This window comes from Artemia franciscana, chromosome 17 (assembly GCF_032884065.1).
Source record: "Artemia franciscana chromosome 17, ASM3288406v1, whole genome shotgun sequence".
Lineage (NCBI taxonomy): Eukaryota > Metazoa > Arthropoda > Branchiopoda > Anostraca > Artemiidae > Artemia > Artemia franciscana.
The window spans coordinates 24,050,884-24,075,235 of NC_088879.1; the positions used below are offsets into that span (position 1 = coordinate 24,050,884).

Genomic DNA, 24,352 nt, shown 5'->3' on the forward strand with positions numbered 1-24,352 from the left:
GACAACTTTCACCCGTAAAAAGAGATATTGTCCTAACAAATCTTATTTAGGTCATACAATGCATACAAATTCACTTTATTTACCTAACAAGTAATTTAATGCACTCTTAATTGAAAAGAAAACTTAGATTTATTTAGTCTAAGGAACTTAAAACAAAGGCGATAAAAAATGACATAGAATAGGTAATTATATAGAACATAATGAATACACAAAAACTCCACTAAATAAATCTAACAAGAATTTTGTGCTCGTTAACAGCTAACGAGAAAAACAAAAATTTATGCAAAGTTATATTTCTTCTGGTTTGGATTCAGTAGCAAAGAGTATGAGTAACTTACACAACTGGGAACTAGCGCTAGAGTCAACAAAAACAGAAAAACCAAGGCCATCTAGCGCTTTTCACTTCTTTGATTTTATTTCAGTGTAGTAATAAAGCAAAAGTAGTAAAATTACTCTAATTGACAAAATTAGTGTAGTAACAAGTGTCTGATCTTATTTTCTGAGAAGAACCCAATTGCAAAGCAAGAAAAAAACTCAAGAGACACCAAACGTTAGATGGCGTATGAGATATTTTTGTCAACACTAGTGCAAATTCATTTTCTTGTAAGTTACCTATGCTCTAAAGAGGAACGGAAACTGAAAAGACATCGCTCAACTTTGCCTCATAATAAAAGTTGCCCAAAAAAGGTATGTACTACTGAAGTTTTTTAGCCTATATTCCACAGACTAGCCTTAAATAATTAGGTCACAATAAAACAAAAGTTTTTTTAAAAACAAATTTACCTACTTTCATAAATTTTCAGTTTGGATCCAAAGAGACTTGGAACTTAATAATCCTAATGAATTTCGGCAAGTTAAAATAAAACTCAATTTAATCTTGGCTTGAATTTTCCTAGTTCTGGGTAGTGCTAAACTGACAGTTGCCTGCAAAGTCTTTATGTACTTTAAAGCTATTGCTTTTGTGTCAAATATTCACTTTCATTCAGTTTCATGATATTTTGCCCAGTTAAGCAACAAAAAAGTGCATCGAACTTAATGAATCTTTTAACCAATTAATAGAAAACTCACAAGAATTAAAGTTATGCATGCTTTAATAATGATAAAAATACTAATGAACAAATAAATATACTGCATGCAATTAAATGTAGTAGATTTAAATAGCTGTTCAGGGACTATGGGGATTACGTCCGTAAAGAAATGATCAGGGAAAATTGAAAACGAAGGAATATTGTTGGCTCTGGTTTTAATGTACAACTGCTCTGATGGAAAATCTGTTTAGGGTTTGTTGACATTTACATTTGTTTGTGAGGATGGAGCATTCAATAAATATCTGATGGCGAACAACTATGAAAAATTCAGGAAATATGTTGAAATTGAAAATTCAACGCCAATTTGTTTATAGAGGCAAAATAATAAGAATATATTTCCTTATCTACATTTCAGCTTTCAGAAGGATAGTAATTTCTGAAGCTTTATATTTTGCTCTGAATGCTTTTCATTTTTTTTTCAAGCCAGTCTCACCACTTTGAATTCAGCAATAAGACAAAAAAAAAGGGAAAAATTGCGGTAAATTTCAGTAAGGTAACGATACTAATATCTTTCCAAAACCAAATTCTTGTTTTGGATTCAACCTTGATTTTTTTTTTTTTTTTCTGCATCAAAAGAAAGTAGAAAAAATAGGCAGTCATATTACCTAATCCAGGTTGGTATCAGACATGTTTCTAATGTCGAAAATTTTAATAGTTGAATATTAACCATATTATATTCCTAAATCAAAATCTTAAAAACTAATAACGAAAAACATGATCCAAAGTTAATCACGTATCAGATAGTTAAAGTTCAGTTTAAAGGCTCCTCTTAACGGCCTGTATTTGTGGCATTTTCTTTAGTTATTTATTTTATTTTCTTTTTTCATAAAAACTAACCCAACACGAAAATTTTCAGGTCAACAAAATGGCAAAAAATAATAATTAAGAATATAGGAGATTATAAGGTAGAACTCCTAAAACAATGCTGTATGAATATATGACTTTTATTAGAGTTTCTAGGTGCGAAGCTTCGCAAGGCATACGGCCTGCTTGTTCCTTGTAAAGCACGTTATAAAAGGAGTGTGCTTTCTAAAAATTTAACGCGTTTTCTGTGCCCCATTTGTTAGCTTTGTCGCCTTTTTGGAGTGTTTTTAGTACGTCAGATAAAAGAGCTTGTCGATCAATTTTCTTTCATTACGCCCAGTTCCTACTGGGCGTACGTCTGTGGGCAAAAATCGGCGTATGGTTTCTATATATGGAGATGTTGATCCGTATGTTCTTGTCGTGGAGCGTAGATTGTGTTTTGAACAGAGTTTGGATACTTCAAATACTTTATTTAGTGCCTTTTTATAAGTGTTTTTTCCTATTGATGTTGCCTTTTGTTTCCTTTTTTATTATTATTTTTTTTTTTTCCTTTTTTCTTGTATGCTCCATTTTGACTCCGTTGTGTGTTTATTGGGTAAACAAAGTTTCATTCATATAGAAAAGAAAATTACATTTTGCTTATAAATGATTAATTTAAAATGCATGACGAAAAAGGGATAGTTCAGGTCTGTGGTAATGAGGTCTTGATATTTCGGAATTTTTTTCTACATCGAATTGTCGCATAATTCGTCTATTTTTCAACGTCGTGCCCCTCTCTCAAATGTTTGCTGACTAAGAAAGCAAAAGTCTGTGTGTGTGCTGGGTTATAATTAAGATCTGCCGTGAAGATACTATGTGTGTCAAAACGATATTCAGGTCTGATCGAGATACAGCAGAAAGGATCAATTCAGCTAATTAGATATTACCAAGATACTGAATACAGGAGTTGTCCAAACTTCATAGATTGAGTAAAGGGCGCTTTCTTAACTAAGCCAAGAAAAACTGGGCAATAAATGTAAAGTAGCAACTGAGCTTCCTCGAGTAATTTAAAAAACAGACGAAAAAGCAGTATTGTCAAGCAGTAGCTATCGATTTGTTTTGTAATCACCCTGTTTCATAGTTTGCTGAATAATTAAGAAGTCACGCTGTATTAAAATGGAAGCATAAAAATTTGGTTAGCGGCTCTCAGATGCCTGGTTTATTCGAAGAAAAAATGTATCGTTCTAATATTAGAAATACTATATCTGCTTTTTTTAAGAACAGAGGAAATTTACTCCATCCTGACCCATTGAAAACCTCGATTTTCCTACACCCGAATTATCCCATCGCCGGTATATTTGTTTCTAGATGACAGTCAATCAGATGACTTTTTCTAACTTATTTCCTTCTACTTACATCAGAATACTGAAGCCTCTCAAATTTGTACAATAGCTGAGTCCCAAGGGTTGTATTGAAATAATCTTTAATTCCGGCCACACATTCTTGAACAATACTATCCCTGAAAATCAATAAAAATATCAAAAAATCAGTTAAAGTATAAACACAAATTACGATACAAAATGAGGAAAAGGACACAAACACGCACCAAGAGTGAAAATTAAAATGATTTTTTTCGTCTATGGGACACAAAGCACCTATACCTACAAATACCTATGGTTTGCATATAACGACAGGAAAACTATTAAGCATTACTATAGCCATAAGCATTACATACAGATTTAGAAACTTTTACTTTTACAAGGTCCTCTTGCACAAAGGTGCAGACACATCCTACCCTTGGAGAATGGAAGTTTAAGAAGTTCTTGGTGGAAGGGGGAGGGGGTTTTAAACTTTTTATGTCGACGAATTGGAAAGGTTGTAGTCTAACAAGACAAAGTATAGGTGGCTCTTTTCTTAGTTTTTTTTTACTAGTATTTTAGCACAATAATATTTTGTTTTATGGTGGGTAATGTGCTTTTTCTTTTCTTATTTTGCACAATGCTATTTTGCTGTATGGTGAACACTCGGTTTTTCAGACAGATAAAAAAGCTTCAAATTATTGCTAAACATACCTAAACCTAAACATGAGAAAAGTTCTGATAACTTTTCTAAATTAAGCATAAAAATTACAAAATAGCCGAATTCAAGCAATAATTAAGTAAAACTATGAATCACGGAACAATTATGATTATAATACCAAATTCAGCATGAAAGGTGCAATAACAAAATTTGAAAGTAAAAGCAAATTTTGGCAATCTAATTGTCAATTCAGAAATAAGATTAGTTAATCTGATTTATGAATTTTACAATCCAATTGACAAAGACAATTCACCAGATATTATAGCATAGCCGAGCTGAATTACTAAAGCTTGAAACCCGTTTAAGTTGCCTTACATTACAATTGCCTTACGTTACAACAACAAAAACATGTGGTTATTTCAGTAGGTCAAGGAATCAATATATTGACTTACTGGCGACTGATTCAATGTATAGACTCAATGTCAATCTAGGCTCAATTATAAAGATAATCAAGGTAAATTTCGATTTTTTCCTCAGGTAAAAATTTTCCCATATAACTTTCATCCAAATTGGTTTAACCTTAGATCTGCTTTTATTTTTCCTTTTTTTTTTTTATCAAAAACGAATCTTTGAGAATTTAAAGTTTGAAATTAAAGATCCTATATGCAACCTAGAATCTCAATTATAGTAAGCTTCTAATTCTTACCAGGAGACATTAGACGGCATCAATGTCTTTTTCTCAGACACTGAATTGAGTTTCCAGTTTTCTCATTTACCCATAGTCTGTGATACACTCTCTTAGTTAAGATGCATATCAAATACAGTGGATATAGTCAAACTTATGAGGCAAAGGTCGAGAGAAGAAAAAAGAAAGAGGGATATAAGTAGTGAAGAAGGGAAGAACACTTAGCGTTCCTTGTTCCTTTGCTGTTAACTTTTGACTTACTTATGATGCATATCAAATGCAGTGGATATAATCAGACTTATGAGGCAAAGGTCGAGAGAAGAAAAAAAAGAGAGAGATAAAAGTAGGGAATGAGGGAAGACTCACTTAGTGTTGTTGTTTCTTTGCCATTAACTTTTGATTTCCTTATGATGCATATCAAATGTAGTGGATATAATCAGACTTACGAGGCAAAGGTCGAGACAAGAAAAAAGAGAGAGATAAAAGTAGGGAAAAGGGGATGACTCACTTAGCGTTGTTGTTTCTTTGCCATTAACTTTTGATTTCCTTATGATGCATATCAATGCAGTGGATATAATCAGACTTATGAGGCAAAGGTCGAGAGAAGAAAAAGAGAGAGGGATACAAGTAGGGAAGAAGGGAAGACTCACTTAGCGTTGTTGTTTCTTTGCCATTAACTTTTGATTTCCTTATGATGCATATCAATGCAGTGGATATAATCAAACTTATGAGGCAAAGGTCGAGAGAAGAAAATACAGAGAGGGATACAAGTAGGGAAAAAGGGAAGACTCACTTAACATTGCTTGTTCCTTTGCCTTTAACTTTTGATTTCCTTATGATGCATACCAATACCAAATGCAGTGGATATAATCAAACTTATGAGGCAAAGGTCAAGAGAAGAAAAAAGAGAGAGGGATACAAGTAGGGAAGAAGGGAAGACTCACTTAACATTGCTTATTCCTTTGCCATTAACTTTTGATTTATTTATGATACATATCAAATGTAGTGGATATAATCAAACTTATGAGGCAAAGGTAGAGAGAAGAAAAAAAGAGAGGGATACAAGTAGGGAAGAAGGGAAGACTCACTTAGCGTTACTTGTTCCTTTGCTATTAACTTTTGATTTACATATGATGCATATCAAATGCAGTGGATATAATCAAACTTATGAGGCAACGGTCGAGAGAAGAAATAAGAGAGGGATATAAGTAGGGAAGAAGGGAAGACTCACTTAGCGTTCCTTGTTCCTTTGCCGTTAACTTTTGACTTACTTATGATGCATAGCAAATGCAGTGAATATAATCAGACTTATGAGGCAAAGGTCGAGACAAGAAAAAAGAGAGAGATAAAAGTAGGGAAGAAGGGAAGACTCACTTAGCGTTAATTGTTCCTTTGCTATTAACTTTTGATTTACATATGATGCATATCAAATGCAGTGGATATAATCAAACTTATGAGGCAACGGTCGAGAGAAGAAATAAGAGAGGGATATAAGTAGGGAAGAAGGGAAGACTCACTTAGCGTTCCTTGTTCCTTTGCCGTTAACTTTTGACTTACTTATGATGCATAGCAAATGCAGTGAATATAATCAGACTTATGAGGCAAAGGTCGAGACAAGAAAAAAGAGAGAGATAAAAGTAGGGAAAAGGGGATGACTCACTTAGCGTTGTTGTTTCTTTGCCATTAACTTTTGATTTCCTTATGATGCATATCAATGCAGTGGATATAATCAAACTTATGAGGCACAGGTCGAGAGAAGAAAAAGAGAGAGGGATACAAGTAGGGAAGAAGGGAAGACTCACTTAGCGTTGTTGTTTCTTTGCCATTAACTTTTAATCTCCTTATGATGCATATCAAATACAGTGGATATAATCAGACTTATGAGGCAAAGGTCGAGAAAAGAAAAAGAGAGAGGGATACAAGTAGGGAAGAAGGGAAGACTCACTTAGCGATGTTGTTTCTTTGCCATTAACTTTTAATCTCCTTATGATGCATATCAAATGCAGTGGATATAATCAGACTTATGAGGCAAAGGTCGAGAGAAGAAAAAGAGAGAGGGATATAAGTAGGGAAGAAGGGAAGACTCACTTAGCGTTCCTTGTTCCTTTGCCGTCAACTTTTGACTTACTTATGATGCATATCAAATGTAGTGGATATAATCAGACTTACGAGGCAAAGGTCGAGACAAGAAAAAAGAGAGAGATAAAAGTAGGGAAAAGGGGATGACTCACTTAGCGTTGTTGTTTCTTTGCCATTAAATTTTGATTTCCTTATGATGCATATCAATGCAGTGGATATAATCAAACTTATGAGGCACAGGTCGAGAGAAGAAAAAGAGAGAGGGATACAAGTAGGGAAGAAGGGAAGACTCACTTAGCGTTGTTGTTTCTTTGCCATTAACTTTTGATTTCCTTATGATGCATATCAAATACAGTGGATATAATCAGACTTCTGAGGCAAAGGTCGAGAGAACAAAAAGAGAGAGGGATACAAGTAGGGAAGAAGGGAAGACAAACTTAGCGCTGTTGTTTCTTTGCCATTAACTTTTAATCTCCTTATGATGCATATCAAATGCAGTGGATATAATCAGACTGATGAGGCGAAGGTCGAGAGAAGAAAAAAAAAGAGAGAGATAACAGTAGGGAAGAAGGGATGACTCACTTAACATTGCTTGTTCCTTTGCCTTTAACTTTTGATTTCCTTATGATGCATACCAAATGCAGTGGATATAATCAAACTTATGAGGCAAAGGTCAAGAGAAGAAAAAAGAGAGAGGGATACAAGTAGGGAAGAAGGGAAGACTCACTTAACATTGCTTATTCCTTTGCCATTAACTTTTGATTTATTTATGATACATATCAAATGTAGTGGATATAATCAAACTTATGAGGCAAAGGTAGAGAGAAGAAAAAAAGAGAGGGATACAAGTAGGGAAGAAGGGAAGACTCACTTAGCGTTACTTGTTCCTTTGCCATTAACTTTTGATTTCCTTATGATGCATACCAAATGCAGTGGATATAATCAAACTTATGAGGCAAAGGTCAAGAGAAGAAAAAAGAGAGAGGGATACAAGTAGGGAAGAAGGGAAGACTCACTTAACATTGCTTATTCCTTTGCCATTAACTTTTGATTTATTTATGATACATATCAAATGTAGTGGATATAATCAAACTTATGAGGCAAAGGTAGAGAGAAGAAAAAAAGAGAGGGATACACGTAGGGAAGAAGGGAAGACTCACTTAGCGTTACTTGTTCCTTTGCTATTAACTTTTGATTTACATATGATGCATATAAAATGCAGTGGATATAATCAAACTTATGAGGCAACGGTCGAGAGAAGAAATAAGAGAGGGATATAAGTAGGGAAGAAGGGAAGACTCACTTAGCGTTCCTTGTTCCTTTGCCGTTAACTTTTGACTTACTTATGATGCATATCAAATGCAGTGAATATAATCAGACTTATGAGGCAAAGGTCAAGAGAATAAAAGGTCAAGAGAGAAGGATATAAGTAGGGAAAAAACTTAGCGTTGCTTTCACTTAAACTCTAGCGTTGTATCACTTAGCGTTGCTTGTTCTTTTGCCATTAACTTTTGATTTATGTATGATGCATATCAAATGCAGTGAATATTAACTTATGAGGCAAAGGTCCAGAAAAGAAAAAAGAGAGAGGGATATAAGTAGGGGAAAAGGGAAGATTCACCTAGCGTTGCTTGGTCCTTTGCCATTAACTTTTGATTTACTTATGATGCATATCGAATACAGTGAATATTAACTTATGAGCCAAAGGTCGAGAGAAGAAAAAAGAAAGAGGGATACAAGCAGGGAAGAAGGGAAGATTCACTTAGCGTTGCTTGTTCCTTTGCCATTAACTTTTGATTTCCTTATGATGCATATCAAATGCAGTGGATATAATCAAACTTATGAGGCAAAGGTCAAGAGAAGAAAATAAGCCAGAAGAATACAAGTAGGGAAAATGGGAAGACTCACTTAGCGTTGCTTGTTCCATTGCCATTAACTTTCCATTTACTTTTGATGCACATCAAATGCAGTGGATATAATCAACTTATGAGGGAAAGGTCGAGAGAAGAAAAAAGACATAGGGATACAAGTAGGGAAAAGGGAAGACTCACTTAGCGTTGCTTGTTCCATTGTTATTAACTTTTGACTTACTTATGATGCATAGCAAATGCCGTGGATATAATCAGACTTATGAGGTAAAGGTCGAGAGAAGAAAAAGAGAGAGGGATATAAGTAGGGAAGAAGGGAAGACTCACTTAGCGTTGTTGTTTCTTTGCCATTAACTTTTAATCTCCTTATGATGCATATCAAATGCAGTGGATATAATCAGACTTATGAGGCAAAGGTCGAGAGAAGAACAAAAAGAGAGAGATAACAGTAGGGAAGAAGGGATGACTCACTTAGCGTTGTTGTTTCTTTGCCATTAACTTTTGATTTCCTATTGATGCATATCAATGCAGTGGATATAATCAAACTTATGAGGCAAAGGTCGAGAGAAGAAAAAACAGAGAGGGATACAAGTAGGGAAAAAGGGAAGACTCACTTAATATTGCTTGTTCCTTTGCCTTTAACTTTTGATTTCCTTATGATGCATACCAAATGCAGTGGATAGAATCAAACTTATGAGGCAAAGGTCAAGAGAAGAAAAGAGAGAGAGGGATACAAGTAGGGAAGAAGGGAAGACTCACTTAACGTTGCTTGTTCCTTTGCCATTAACTTTTGATTTATTTATAATGCATATCAAATGTAGTGGATATAATCAAACTTATGAGGCAAAGGTAGAGAGAAGAAAAAAAGAGAGGGATACAAGTAGGGAAGAAGGGAAGACTCACTTAGCGTTACTTGTTCCTTTGCTATTAACTTTTGATTTACATATGATGCATATCAAATGCAGTGGATATAATCAAACTTATGAGGCAAAGGTCGAGAGAAGAAAAAAGAGAGGGATACAAGTAGGGAAGAAGGGAAGACTCACTTAGCGTTCCTTATTCCTTTGCCGTTAACTTTTGACTTACTTATGATGCATATCAAATGCAGTGAATATAATCAGACTTATGAGGCAAAGGTCAAGAGAATAAAAGGTCAAGAGAGAGGGATATAAGTAGGGAAAAAACTTAGCGTTGCTTTCACTTAAACTTTAGCGTTGTATCACTTAGCGTTGCTTGTTCTTTTGCCATTAACTTTTGATTTATGTATGATGCATATCAAATGCAGTGAATATTAACTTATGAGGCAAAGGTCCAGAAAAGAAAAAAGAGAGAGGGATATAAGTAGGGGAAAAGGGAAGATTCACCTAGCGTTGCTTGGTCCTTTGCCATTAACTTTTGATTTACTTATGATGCATATCGAATACAGTGAATATCAACTTATGAGCCAAAGGTCGAGAGAAGAAAAAAGAGAGAGGGATACAAGCAGGGAAGAAGGGAAGATTCACTTAGCGTTGCTTGTTCCTTTGCCATTAACTTTTGATTTCCTTATGATGCATATCAAATGCAGTGGATATAATCAAACTTATGAGGGAAAGGTCAAGAGAAGAAAAAAAGCCAGAAGAATAAAAGTAGGGAAAATGGGAAGACTCACTTAGCGTTGCTTGTTCCATTGCCATTAATTTTCCATTTACTTTTGAGGCACATCAAATGCAGTGGATATAATCAAACTTATGAGGCAAAGGTCGAGAGAAGAAAAAAGACATAGGGATACAAGTAGGGAAAAGGGAAGACTCACTTAGCGTTGATTGTTCCATTGGTATTAACTTTTCATTTACTTATGATGCACATCAAATGCATTGGATATAATCTAACTTATGAGGCAAAGGTCGAGAGAATAAAAAAGACATAGGGATACAAGTAGGGAAAAAGGGAAGACTCACTTAGCGTTGCTTCTTCCTTTGCCATTAAATTTTGATTTATTCATGATGAATATCAAATGCAGTGAATATAATCAAACTTATGAGACAAAGGTCAAGAGAAGAAAAAAAGCCAGAAGAATACAATTAGGGAAAATGGGAAGACTCACTTAGCGTTGCTTGTTCCATTGCCATTAACTTTCCATTTACTTTTGATGCACATCAAATGCAGTGGATATAATCAAACTTATGAGGCAAAGGTAGAGAGAAGAAAAAGACATAGGGATACAAGTAGGGAAAAGGGAAGACTCACTTAGCGTTGCTTGTTCGATTGGTATTAACTTTTCATTTACTTATGATGCACATCAAATGCATTGGATATAATCTAACTTATGAGGCGAAGGTCGAGAGAAGAAAAAAGACATAGGGATACAAGTAGGGAAAAAGGGAAGACTCACTTAGCGTTGCTTGTTCCTTTACCATTAACTTTTGATTTACTTATGATGCATATTAAATGCAATGAATATTAACTTATGAGGCAAAGGTCGAGAGAAGAAAAAAGAGAGAGGGATATAAGTAGGGGAAAAGGGAATATTCACCTAGCGTTGCTTGGTCCTTTGCCATTAACTTTTGATTTGCTTATGATGCATATCGAATACAGTGAATATCAACTTATGAGGCAAAGGTGCACATCAAATGCAGTGGATATAGTCAAACTTATGAGGCAAAGGTCGAGAGAAAAAAAGACATAGGGATACAAGTAGGGAAAAAGGGAAAACTCACTTAGCGTTCCTTGTTTCTTTACCGTTAACTTTTGATTTACTTATGATGCATATCAAATGCAGTGAATGTTAACTTATGATGCCAAGGTCGAGAGAAGAAAAAAGAGAGAGGGATATAAGTAGGGGAAAAGGGAAGATTCACCTAGCGTTGCTTGGTCCTTTGCCATTAACTTTTGATTTGCTTATGATGCATATCGAATATAGTGAATATCAACTTATGAGGCAAAGGTCGAGAGAAGAAAAAAGAGAGAGGGGTACAAGCAGGGAAGAAGGGAAGATTCACTTAGCGTTGCTTGTTCCTTTGCCATTAACTTTTGATTTACTTATGATTTATATCAAATGCAGTGGATATAATCAAACTTATGAGGCAAAGGTCGAGAGAAGAAAGAAGACAGAGGGATACAAGAAGGGAAAAGGGAAGACTCACTTAGCGTTACTTGTTCCTTTGCCATTAACTTTTGATTTGACGTAATCATCAAGGATTTTTTCAACAGTCAATTTTGCAGGTAAGTTTGTGAGCTAAAAGAGAAGGAAAACTGATAATTTTCAACCAAGGAAACTTCATTGTTTTCAAAAATGAAAATAATACAAAAAAAAAATCATCTAAGATAAGGTCTCTGGAAGCTTCAGCCACTGGTATGACTTATTTTTTAGGTAAAAGAAACATCTGTGTTTCCATGGACACACCCTTTAGACCCCTATATTTAAACAGACTTATATTGTCTGCATCCAAAAGAACTAGGGTGAAAATGCAATTTATTTCCTTGTCAGCTCTTTCAAAGAAAAAAGATCTTTAGGTTGTTGCACCAAACAAATAGATGGTGTTCTTTATTGAAACTGTTTAAACTTAGACAAACTTAGATGAAGTAAACTTAGATGAAGGAACTAAAATCTGCCAGCTATAGCTCCGTGCTACAGTGAATAATTTTTATTGTCATTATTTTTTACAAACTAGAATATGCTCAGATATCTCCGATGAGCAGTGGTACTAATTCGCGAAAATGTGGGGGACTACATGATTTTGAAAATCTAGGAAAGTTCATTTTTAACTGATGAAAATACCAAGAAAGGGTATTTTTCAATGCAAATACCAAAAAAACATATCTTTAGAAACCTATGGAGGGAGAGGGGACAAAAATCTAGGGGGCATTTGCCCATTTGACATAACTGCAAATGACCACAACCTGATAAAATATATCATTTACTTCATTTGTTATAGATTTTACTCTTTTCTTTGTAGTCTATATACATTTTTTTTCATCTAGAATATTCTCTCGTACGCGGTTTTATTTTATTGTTTGCGAATCTTGAATAAATATACTGGGTTGAAACGCCCCAAATATTCTTTTTATCGCTGGGATTAGATAATATCCTGAAGAAAAAAAACGAGATCTAATTCCAGTTTTCTGAATTTCGCGTGAATTTTCTTAATGTTGCGGGTAAACCTTCGTTCAATTTTACATTTCTTTGTGGCATCAATATTGGAGAAGGTTCATTCCCTTTTGGGAATTTTTTTGTCCCTATGTATTTGTTGACTTTTCACAATCACCTTCCATAAATGAACATTTGAATCCAAAACACTTTTCAGTTTTTAGAGTAAAACCAAACTGTTTAGTTTTAGAGAATCAGGGGATAGGGGAATGGACAGGGTAACGCCCTACAGTTGGGTGCCTACAAAGGAAGCGCGGACCAAGGGGGACCTAGTCCTTGGGGGGAATCCATAATAGAAACTGGGCACTCTGGCCCACGGGCAGTAAATACAGGCGTAGAAGAAAGAAGGCACCTCGAATGTACACTCATTAGGGCCTATCGGCATGTGGCCACGTCCCGTGAGTTACAAACCCTCTCCCAGCAAAGAGTTAAATCGCACGGTGACCCAGAATACCATCGTGGGAGGATCCTATACAGGAGGAAAATTGCGAAAGTAAGAACGAGATCTAAGGACAACAACCTCTGCAAAGGACTGCATCGACCATATCGGATAACCCGCAAGACTGGGGACCTTGCAGCCAACTGTTTTCCCACTTGAGGAGTGGCGCTCCTCAAGAAAATTATAGCCCAGTAAAAGAAACAGTATTTGCAGAGAATTCTGATTAAGAAATACTTCTTCTGGGTTTCGTCTGTTTTGGTAAGCATTTTCGGGCTGAAAACCTCTTCGTAGCTTAGCTATCTACTATGGGTTGCCTCCACATAGTAGTAGGATATTTGTAGGTATGAACCTATAGTGAGTCGGAGGCAATAGGCTTGAAACTGAGTGTGCAGGATTTCAATTCTTGTTGATAGAAGAGCATCACCCAGCGCTAACAACCATGTTGTGACCAAGACGGGTCTAGGATTGCAAACTGCATCCATTTTAACTGGGGTCCCAGGGAATTCTTGCTGTCCAGTCCTAAGCCGGCTGAAGACCTTCTGTGTAGACTTGAGAAGATGTGATGGTCCTCGTCCTGCACTGGTTCTAGGACTATTGCTTTTCCTGAGGCCAATAATTTCAATGGCTTAAAGATACGAAAACCGCAATTTGGAACGTTACAATTTAAAAAAATAACCTTTGAATCTACATTTTGACTAATGAATTCAGATGCTTTGAACTAGACTTGTTAAGAATTCCAGAGACTAATATCCCAGAAGTAGAAATCATGAAATTTGGTGATATAAAATTTATTTACTCAGGTAGAAAGAATGGGGTATAAGGACGCTGCAAAGTCCTTTAGGTTAGGAAGGAATTAGTAACAGAATACTAATGGCTCCTTTTATAACTAAAAAGTGCACAGTATTAGTAATAGTAGTATGTACCCCTGTAGAACCGATTGACGGAGATAGCTGTGACTCAGATGTATTTTACTTACAATTAGAAGAATAAATCGACAGGCTCCCAGGAAAAAATATGGCATTTTTATTAGAAATTTTAACGCCCATGTCGGTAGAAATAGTGATAGATGGTATGCCAGCCTAGGAAAATTTCGTGAAGGAAAAGAAAACAGTAATGGCTACAGACTATTGTAATTTCATAGGTATGAAAATCATATTAGAACCAATACATTATTTGGTTATAAAAAAGGTTCATAAGCTAACATCGTATTCACGTATGGTGAGACAGCTGGTCTTACTTGTTATGTTACTGTAAAACCAACATCAACAGGATCAGTACAAGATATTAGGGTATACAGGAATGCTGCTATGGTGTCTTAGGGAAGAAAACTAGGAATGTCACTAGGAATATTAGAGAAAATGTTTTATATTTAATAGAGAGCAGAAGGAGCTTGTACAGTAATTATCTGAGCGATAGATCATACAAAAATAAGAGGAATGTAAAGAAAGAGGAGAAAGCATAATTTAAGCAGGTGTAAAAAGGGGGCAATTTGTAAAATTGCCGGGGATCTAGAAGACCCAGTTAGACGGCATAATAGTAAAATATTGTACTGACTCGTTCATAAATTGAAACAGAGTAGTCAATCTGGACTTGTCCCAGTTAATGATAGGAACGGGACCACAATTAGAGATAAGGAAAGAGTTAAAGGAAGAAGGGCAAACCATTTTGAAAAAGTGCTCACCCTAGATAGAGCTACAGAAAAATATATAGAATAAACTGAAAATAAAAGTGACACCTTGGATGTGAAGGAAGATTTATTTTGTGAGGAAGAATTAGTGACAGCACTAAAAGGATTACAAAATAATAAGACTCCAGTTGCCTATAGTGTGGTAAATGAGTTTCTTATATACGGCGGTTCTGAGGTTAGAAATAAGTTAATGAGATTATAAATATGAATTTTGAAAAAAAGGGGCAGTCTCTAGCGATTTTAGGAAAACTCTAATTAAACCCCATGTATAAGGAAGGTAATAAGAGTGAGTATGGTAACAATAGAAGGCATTAGCCTGGTTTCTGTAGGTTGCAAATTACTTCGCGCAAGATGATACTTTTTGAAGTAGAGATGACGTTGACAAAGTTTTAAGAGAAGAATAGTGCGGTTATAGGAAGGGTAGAAGATGTGCCGACCAAATTTTCACTCTTAGGTTAATAATTGAAAAGTGTCTGGGTCATCAAACACCTTGGTCTTCAGTTTTATAGATTATCAGCAAGCGTTTGATTAAGCTGATAGAAGAGCTTTAGCGAAGGTTTTATCCTTGTACGATATACCAGATATATACATTAGTGATCAGTACCATGTACTAGAATAACGGTACTGTGGTTAAGGTAGGAAATCAGGCTAGTAGCTGGTTTCGTATTAAACCACGATTGTGTTAAGAGGGGTTGTCCTATCTCCATTTTCATGGACATAGTCTTGAGAAGCACAGGATAGGCAATGGGAGACTATGGAATCAAATGGCGAAGCAAAACTTTCCCTCGACTTACATTAAACTGATGGTTTGAGCATCCTAGGTGAAACTGTGAACAAAATGAATAAGCGTTTAGATTTTTTGCAAGATCAGGGTGCAAGAATAGGTTTGAAAATTTCGATCAAGTGGATAGCTTCATTTACCCTGGTAGTATTATTAGGAAGGCAATGGATGCGGTGAAGATATTAAACGTAGGTCAAATACGGTTCTGAAGCATGGGCGCCTCGAAAAGCGGAGGAAGATTTGCTAGATGTTTTCCAGAGAAATTAACTACGGATTGTTTTGGATACCTGACTGATTGACCGTATTTGAAACAGTAGGCTGTACGAAAAGTCTGGTTCAGTTCCAGTTTCTAGGGCTATAATAAGGGAAGGTTGAGATGGCTAGGGTACGTTCTACGGGTGAAGGACAACATGATCCCACATATTGTCCTTTTCAGCCAAGCGTCTCGAGCTAAACGGAGAGCAGGTTGGGGTATAAAGATACCGTAAAAAAACAATAGAAATGAGAATTTCCTTAGAAGATGTAAAGAGGGAGGCTTTGATGAGATGGCAGCTAGAGAACTACAATAGTTTCAGCCTAAGATCGATTTAGTTTTTTTTGGTTCATTATTGCAATGCATCAATCCGTTTGAGTCTGTTGGCTTAGTCAGTTGGTTCGAGTCTACTTTTACAACCCAATTGCAGTGACTTGAATGTCATTTTAAGTTGTAACGCATTAATGGGCTAAAAAAAAAAAAAAAAAAAAAAAAAAAAAGATACATTTTTCTCTCAGACCTCGGTTTGTTAAGTAGTCGGAGAATTACGATAGTTTCAGCCTAAGATCGATTTAGTTTTTTAGTATATCATTTCAATGCATCAGTCAGTTTGAGTCTGTTGGCTCAGTCAGTTGGCTCGAGTGTGCTTTTCTTTGATTCTAGGATTCCTAGATTTTTAAAACCCAATTACAGTGATTTAAGTATCATTTTAAGCTATAGCGCATTAATCAAAAAATCGAATTAAAAAAATTAAAATTAAAATTAAAATTTAATTAAAAATTAAATCGAATTAAAAAAAAAATCAAATTTAAGATACATTTTTCTCTCAGACCTCGGTTTGTTACCTGTTTTTGCCATGATACATCTTCCCAGTCAAGATATATATAAACAGGATTGTAGTTGGCACTAGAAAGAATATTTTCCAGAAACTTTATTTGACTATTACAATAACCTTAATGCCAGCGTTTTAAAAACAACAAGGAACGTAGAGTGATTCAACTAATATCTTTCTTTTAAAAATAAAATTTCACAGGAAAAAATTAGAACATACGCCCATTTAGAAACAACAGAGTTCGATCAGATAGACCAAGATAAAAATGGGAATACCAGACATTTAGGTGAAATACATACCCTTCGGTCTAGAATCATACCCTGTCTTTGTGCGAATAGGAGCCTTTGGGGCATTAGTATCGTGTATTCATTGTATGCTTACTTAATTATGAACAAATTTTATGGTACCACCATACTCATAGATACATCTTAAATACACAAATATACAGAAACAACAAAAAGAGGACTGATAGACAAGGATATATAAAAAGAAGATACGTTCTGGCAAAAAAACGCATTGGTTGCTAAATATCTGGCCCCATTTCAGTTACATAAATCTCTCAGCCTAACCCTCACCCCTTATTAAGATTTTTTGCTTTGCTAATACCCCCTTCTAGAAGCAAACATACCTTTCTCTGCCGTGTGACTAGATCCCAATCATCAACAAGCCAAGATTTTAATTCATCAGGGATTCTGATTTTGATTTCCACTTTAGCAAGATATTCTTCTTCCTGAAAACAATCTTTCCATTAGCTATTTGATAGATAAAATCTAGAACATTGGAAAATGAAATTCATTTATACTACCACATATGTGAAACTATGTTATAGAAAAGATAAATAGTCCTCCTAGTAAACGAATAAAATTACGTCTCTGGAGACAGATTTTAAAGAAACGAAAAGAGGGGTCACAATCATTCTAGTACAGGTTAAGGCATTCAGACCCCCCCCCTAAAATATCACGACTTTTACCGTTCTCCTAAAAATTTTCAATGTTTTTCATAGGATTTCTCCCTTTTTTAAATTCTTCCTTCACAAAAGGTAAATATTAATCACAAATAGACGAAAAGCACTTAAGAGAAATTTTGTGTTAGCGTTTATGGGGATTCGGGGGGGGGGGAAGGGTCGTTCCAAATATAAGGCCTCTCTTCATGAGACATAATTATGAGCCTTGCGCTAACCCCAGCAAAGTTCAGCTAGAGTTAGAAATTATATTTTGGCAGATGCCCTAAGAGGACCAACTTCATTCTCCCCTCCCCCAGCAATTGAATCGATCTCGGCCTCTAGAAAGGCATAATCTGAAAATCAATAGTTGTATCTACGAAACTTGATCGAATTTCTAACAATCCATTTTTGACGAATATCCTAATAACTAGAATCCAAGTGTCCTTCAACCCCCCTCCAAACAAAAGAACCAAATGAATTAGAATCAATGGATGACACAATTATTACCCTGGCTGATCAAGAAGTATCTCATCAAGTTTGACTGAGGTTGAATATATCCTGATGAAAAGAATTTGGGGACACTCCGCATTACAGTCCTAAGATCAGGCGCAGACCCAGTAAAGGCACAGAAAAGCAATATTTACTACGCTTTGTTGAGGTTGACCTAAGTCTGGACACTTGAAAGGTAGAAACAGGACACCAGATCTTCCTTTCCATCCATTTTGGTTGGGAAATTCATGAAAATTTAGTCTTGAAATCTGGACGATATAAGTTTGGTTGAGATCTAACAAATGAGTCTGGTAGATATAATGACTAGATATACTGATGGACCCCTATTGTCTCATTTACAGAAGCGAGATTGCTTGCGACAAGACTAGCAAAAGACAGAACTAGGACAGTAACTCTTGCTTTTCACCAATTTTAGCTAGGACCTGATAAATCTTTTCCATAAATATATTGATGCCTTCCAATCAGGGAGGAGATGTCTTCTTGTTTTTAGGATGGGAACCCATACTTTGAACCAAGTGTGCTTAATGTCCAACACCAGCTTCGGAAGGATGGCAAGATGATAAAAATTTGTGATTCACCTCCTCCCCCTCCCAGAATTTTCAGATATGGTATTGACCAGGACCGGTGCAACGAAGCACGTACTATTACTTTCGCTATTTGTAGCTGAAGCTTTTTGTTTCCAGACTGCCAGTTGGTAACATGTGAGTAATTTCACATCTGCCAGGCATAAAAATTGATATGTGTCCCAAATTATAGTCCTATTTCATTTAGAATAAGACTAGAGTACACGTTTATTTTAGCCAAGCCCAAGCAAGGAATATATACAGATCAGAGTCACCAAATTAAAAGCTAACACGTAAGGTAATCTCGGCGAAGAAGGTGTGAAAGGGAGGCCAGATATTATAATAGAACATCCGTCAACTTTATTATGTGTTACACTTGAAGTTATATGTGGATAAGTAAATCTTTGCAGACATGCCTATATAGTAATCACTCTCTGGTGTGAAAAAAGATAAATAAATACAAATTTACCGTTTCAACATATGTATCAACTTTATTTTTCTTCGGTGGCACCGGCGTTGCCTTGACAGATTTGGCAGGAGTGGGAGCAGCAGCACGCTTCTGTGATCTTTGACCTTTCAAAAGGGGCGTTTCGGTCTTCTCCAATGGCGTAGAGGCTCGACTCCCTTCAGAGTCAATATCCTTTTTGTCCGGAGTTTCCCTACCAATCTTTGCAGACATCCTCTTAGCTTTCCTTAAAAAAAAAAACACTTAATTGGTATTTCATATTGTATCTTAAGAATTTAAGTTGTGGGGCTTCAGTATTATAGGAGTTTTTATGACTGGCCTACTAAAGGTATTTTTACCAATCAGAAACCGTTTGACATTCTATAGTGGCCCCATTTCATCCTTGTCAGCTTATTACTCTTATCCTTCTGATTAGTTTTATTAATATCCTCTTGATTCTGCAACATTTTCAACAATTCTTCAACATTTTAAATTCAATAGAAAATAACCTTACTAAAAAATACTATGGATTTTTAGTATGCAAAACTAAAATCCCCGAAAAGTCAATGCAAAGGGTTCAAATATCGCAAATATTTGAGCCAACTAATGACAAAATTAAATTTGGGTGGCTTCACCATTGGAAGATATCCCCAAGAACTTAGCAGGCGAAGAATAGATTATAAATTAAAAGAAGGTTGCATTAGGATAACCAATACTCATGAAAACGATTCGGTTACCCCAAACAAAAGATTAAGCTTAGGGGAAATGCAAGTGGTATCGGAAACAGACACAAATAATTGGAAGAAGTCGGAGGAAAACTTAGTAAATAGTATAAATACCCAAAACAGCAAGGAGTACCCCTATCCAAGAATCGATTTCTTGAAAAATTTGACTTAAGCCAAATCCTCGACATCCCGTAACAACAAAACTTATACGAGCTACTCAGGGAATTTAAAGATGTTTTTTCCACACCCGACGATGACTTAGGCTTAGTCCAGTTCTACGAACACGTAATCCAAACTAAAGGCTTGCCTGTGTCAAAACAGCCTTATCGTATTCCATACAAACATAAGGACTGGCTAATAGATAAAATTCAGGAACTTCAAAGTAATGAAATAATAAGACCCAGCATAAGTCCCTTTTCTGCAGCCGTAATCCTAGTCCTCAAGAAAAATAACGACCCTCGATTAGTCGCAGACTATAGAGCCTTAAAAAAAATAAGTGGTTAGTGACAAATTTCCTCTACCTAGACTAGATTAAATCTAGATTAAATATTTACTTCCCTAGATTTAACACAAGGATACCACCAAGTAAAAATAGCCGAGGGCGATGTATATAAAATTGCATTCTCTACAACAGAATGCAGCTCCTATGAATATTTAAGAGTGACTTTTGGACTCAAAACGAGTTCAAGCGCATTATGTAGGCCTTTATTGCACTTAGAGAGAGGCTTGATTAGCATAATTCATTTCGTTGATAACGTGATTTGTATGGATAAAAGTGCCGAAGACCACTCAATGACTCTAGTCAAAGTATTGCAAAAATTCAGAGAAGGGAATTTGAAATGCATACCAGAAAAAGTCGATTTATTTCAAACTAAAATTAAATTTTTGGGACTAGTAGTAACACAAGGTCAAATATCACCAGACCACGAGAGATTAAATCAGTTTAAAATCTTAGACCCCCTCCCCTAAAACATTAAACAATTAAGAGGAATTTTGGGATTGACAAGCTATTTTCGAAAATTTATACGAAATGGCGCCCATTTATCGAAGCCCCTGACAGACCTTAAACGAGGAAACCCACAAAAGATAACTTGGTCAAAAAAAGCTCAAGATTCCTTAAATTACCTGAAAAAGGGCGCTTATTTCAAAACCAATCTAGTCATTGCCTATGTCTATTTATATTAGATGCGTCTACCAAAGGATTAGGAGCTATCCTCTCCCAGATAACAAACGGGAAAGGAAAATTTATAGCATACGCAATTCGTACCCTAACACCAGGGGAAAGTAATTACTCAGCTACCCAACTTGAATTATTGTCAACAATTCATCACATGGACATACTTCGACACTATCTAGTAAATAGAAAATTTAAGTTACGCTCAGACCAAAATATGCTTGCAATATTTACAAACTTTTAAAAAACCAACGGGAATCCTCGCGCGGTGGATACTTAAAATTCAAGATTTGGATTACGAATTTGAATACCTTAAGGGAAAACAAAACGCCCCCTGCGACTACCTTAGTAGATTTCCGGACAACACTCTCTTAGAAAGTGAAACCAAAGAGATTAAAGCAAAAAGTCAAAATATGCCCACAAAAGCAAAAACTTAAAGTAGAATACAAATACCACAACCAAGGAGAGAAATAAATACGGTCCCCTTTCCTTAACTCGTGTAAAAGAAAGTCAAAGAAAAGAAAAAGCCTATGTTGCCTTGATTGATTATTTCTTGTACGATAAAGAACTGTCAAATGCCATGAAAGCACCCAAAAAAGAAACATATAACTTTCATTCTGATTTAGATGAGAAAATATTACGTATAATAGTGACAAATGACAGTAATGATAGTAGTGGTGGTTTTATTCACGTCAAATAAAGAACTTGCATCCTTTCAATAATCAACCATTTTTCCAGTTTCACTTTTGCTAAGGCGTTGTAAAATCAAAGTGTCTATACCACGAGTAAGGCTCTAGCCAAATTATTCCTAGATTATACCAAACACGGTACTAAATGACAACGGGAGTAATTTTGTCTCAAAAGTAACTAAAGATCTAATGTCCTTCCTCCACATCAACGAATTAGAAACAACCCCATACCACCCTCAAGCTAATTGGAAAATCGAAAATAGACACAAAATATTTTCTAACATCCTAGGAATTTATACAAAATACAGGAATTTAAAAGAATTTGAATTTATAGGATATTGTCAAGACAATATTACAATAATTCTGAGGATTACATACAAGAATTTATCAACAGAATGAGGAAAATGAGAAATTACATTTAAGATCTGAAACCCCAGTTTTGAAAAAAAAACTTACAGGGCCAGGTTAGTCGCATAAAAACAGCAAAGTTAACAGAATCATGTGCATCACAACCCACAACGTCTGAATCCTCAGACGATGAGTCCAAACCGCCATAATCAACATTAGGGGAACTCAAACCTTTTAATTTAAAACAAGGTTATTTCAATAACGATAGTGAAAGAGAAGACTTCAATGAATTCCTAACAATGACAAATATGATTGCTCCCAAAAACAAGACCCAAATTTTACAAAAACACAAAAAAAAGCGATTCATTTTCCAATGAAAGTTCAGCAGAACTAGATTATACAATTTCCCTCAAATCCCAATCTTTCCCGATAAGATCTCCTATAAAGAGACCCATATCATTACACGATGAGCTAAACAAGGCTATCGATACTTCTGGCGACCAAAGTTTGGAATATCCCAGCAAGCTACAAAAGAAGACTTTGCGTGAAGCAATGGGTATAGTAAATTATCCTATTAAAACCAGGCAGAGCATATTTGCAGCGAACCTTAAGACACCTAAAGAACGATAGCACGACATAACGGTATCCAAGAACAAGCCCAAAGAATTATTCAACTCCCCCGAACCAAAAACCCAACAAAGGAATTAACAAACAATCCCTCTACTTCTAGAGGAGATGAAAATTTTCGAAAAACAAGCAGGGTCCACACCGAAATCTCAAAGATTTTCTTCCAAAGACCCCAATACTTAATTGTCAGACGCAAATTCTTCAAAATCTGACAGCAAATCAGACCAGGAAGGATTTAAGGATGCAGAGAGATTGAAGCCAACCTCGGCAGCATCACACGCAAAAGAAGTAAAATTAAACGGTCAAACATTTATAAGGAAGCAGTATAAAAAAAATGACTTAATATCCCTAGCTAAACCGAAAAAAAAAGCAAACCACAAGTAAGCGAAGAAGAAATTACCAAAAAATCAGGCAGACTCAACAGAAAACCTGAAAAGTTGGAGTAGCCTATAAGTAAATGCAATAAAAAACTGTGTATGTGCTAAAATAACCAAGACCCACCCTTGGCGATAAATAAAAACCTAAATTCATAGACTCAGGGAAAAAACGCTCTTAAGCACCAACTTGCCCTGTTTACTGTATATAAATTTCTCAGTATAAGTAAACCTTGATAGGATGTACCAAGCATAATAATTACAAGGACTAAATTAAATCTATGTCGACTTATTATAACAAAAGAAATTTTAATTTTGAAGCCATTTAGTGTCACGAAAACACTAGGCCAGTTCATTAGTAAGTTCAATTTTATTGTTAGTACCATACTAACAAAAGTAGATTGTACTATTGAATTAAACAACTAGCAAAGAATATATACATATATATATATATATATATATATATATATATATATATATATATATATATATATATATATATATATATATATATATATATATATATATATATATATATATATATATATATATATATATATATATACATATATATATATATATATATATATATATATATATATATATATATATATATATATATATATATATATATATATATATATTGTATCGCCGGACTAACAAAACCTAATTTTCTCTTTCTGCAAGCACTAACCTTTTAAAAGAATCCAACAATATGGAAGAAATATTTATCAATTATAATAAATTACATTTATTTCTAGACAAGGAGATTTCTTGGGGAAAAGGAAATAAATATAAAAGGTACAGTAAGGAATGGAGAGAATATCTGACGGTTGTAACAAAAATTCAGAATTTTACAATTAACAAATTTTGACCCAGACGAAATAAATCTCAAAAGGCTATACAAAAGTAGACCTTACCTTGGCAGGAGCGAATCTCCTCTGGACTTCGCAATTAAAGCAAATAACCCCCACGTTTTAATGGAATTGTTAATTTTGGGGGCAATACCGATCTACAGGGATATATATAATAATTGCATCTATTTAGCAAATGAACTAAATCATGAACTCCTAATTACGTTTATATATCATATGAACTTACAAAGGGAATGTCATAATCCCCTCCTATTAAGAAACCGTCTCCCCGTTAATATGCTAGACTCACACGACTATATATCAGAACACATTAGAAATCTATTATTATTAATTCCTATCGGACGAAACGAAAACATGGATCCAGTGGTCATGATAAGGAAAACAATTACCAGCATTTTTCATTTTATTAATATTGGTGTACAGTAAAATTTTGATT

The 24,352-nt window shown here is 35.1% G+C and overlaps 1 protein-coding gene across 1 annotated transcript in view; it reads right to left on the reverse strand.

Moving 5' to 3' along the window:
* Window positions 1-24,352, reverse strand: part of LOC136038034 (mortality factor 4-like protein 1) — a 53,739-nt gene that overhangs the window by 9,423 nt on the left and 19,964 nt on the right. The window contains exons 4-7 of the mRNA XM_065720976.1: window positions 19,129-19,351; window positions 17,272-17,373; window positions 11,648-11,739; window positions 3,288-3,390 (exon numbers count right to left, since the gene is read on the reverse strand). Of these exons, the coding sequence (XP_065577048.1) occupies window positions 3,288-3,390; window positions 11,648-11,739; window positions 17,272-17,373; window positions 19,129-19,351 (520 nt within the window). The remainder of the gene's footprint in view (window positions 1-3,287; window positions 3,391-11,647; window positions 11,740-17,271; window positions 17,374-19,128; window positions 19,352-24,352) is intronic.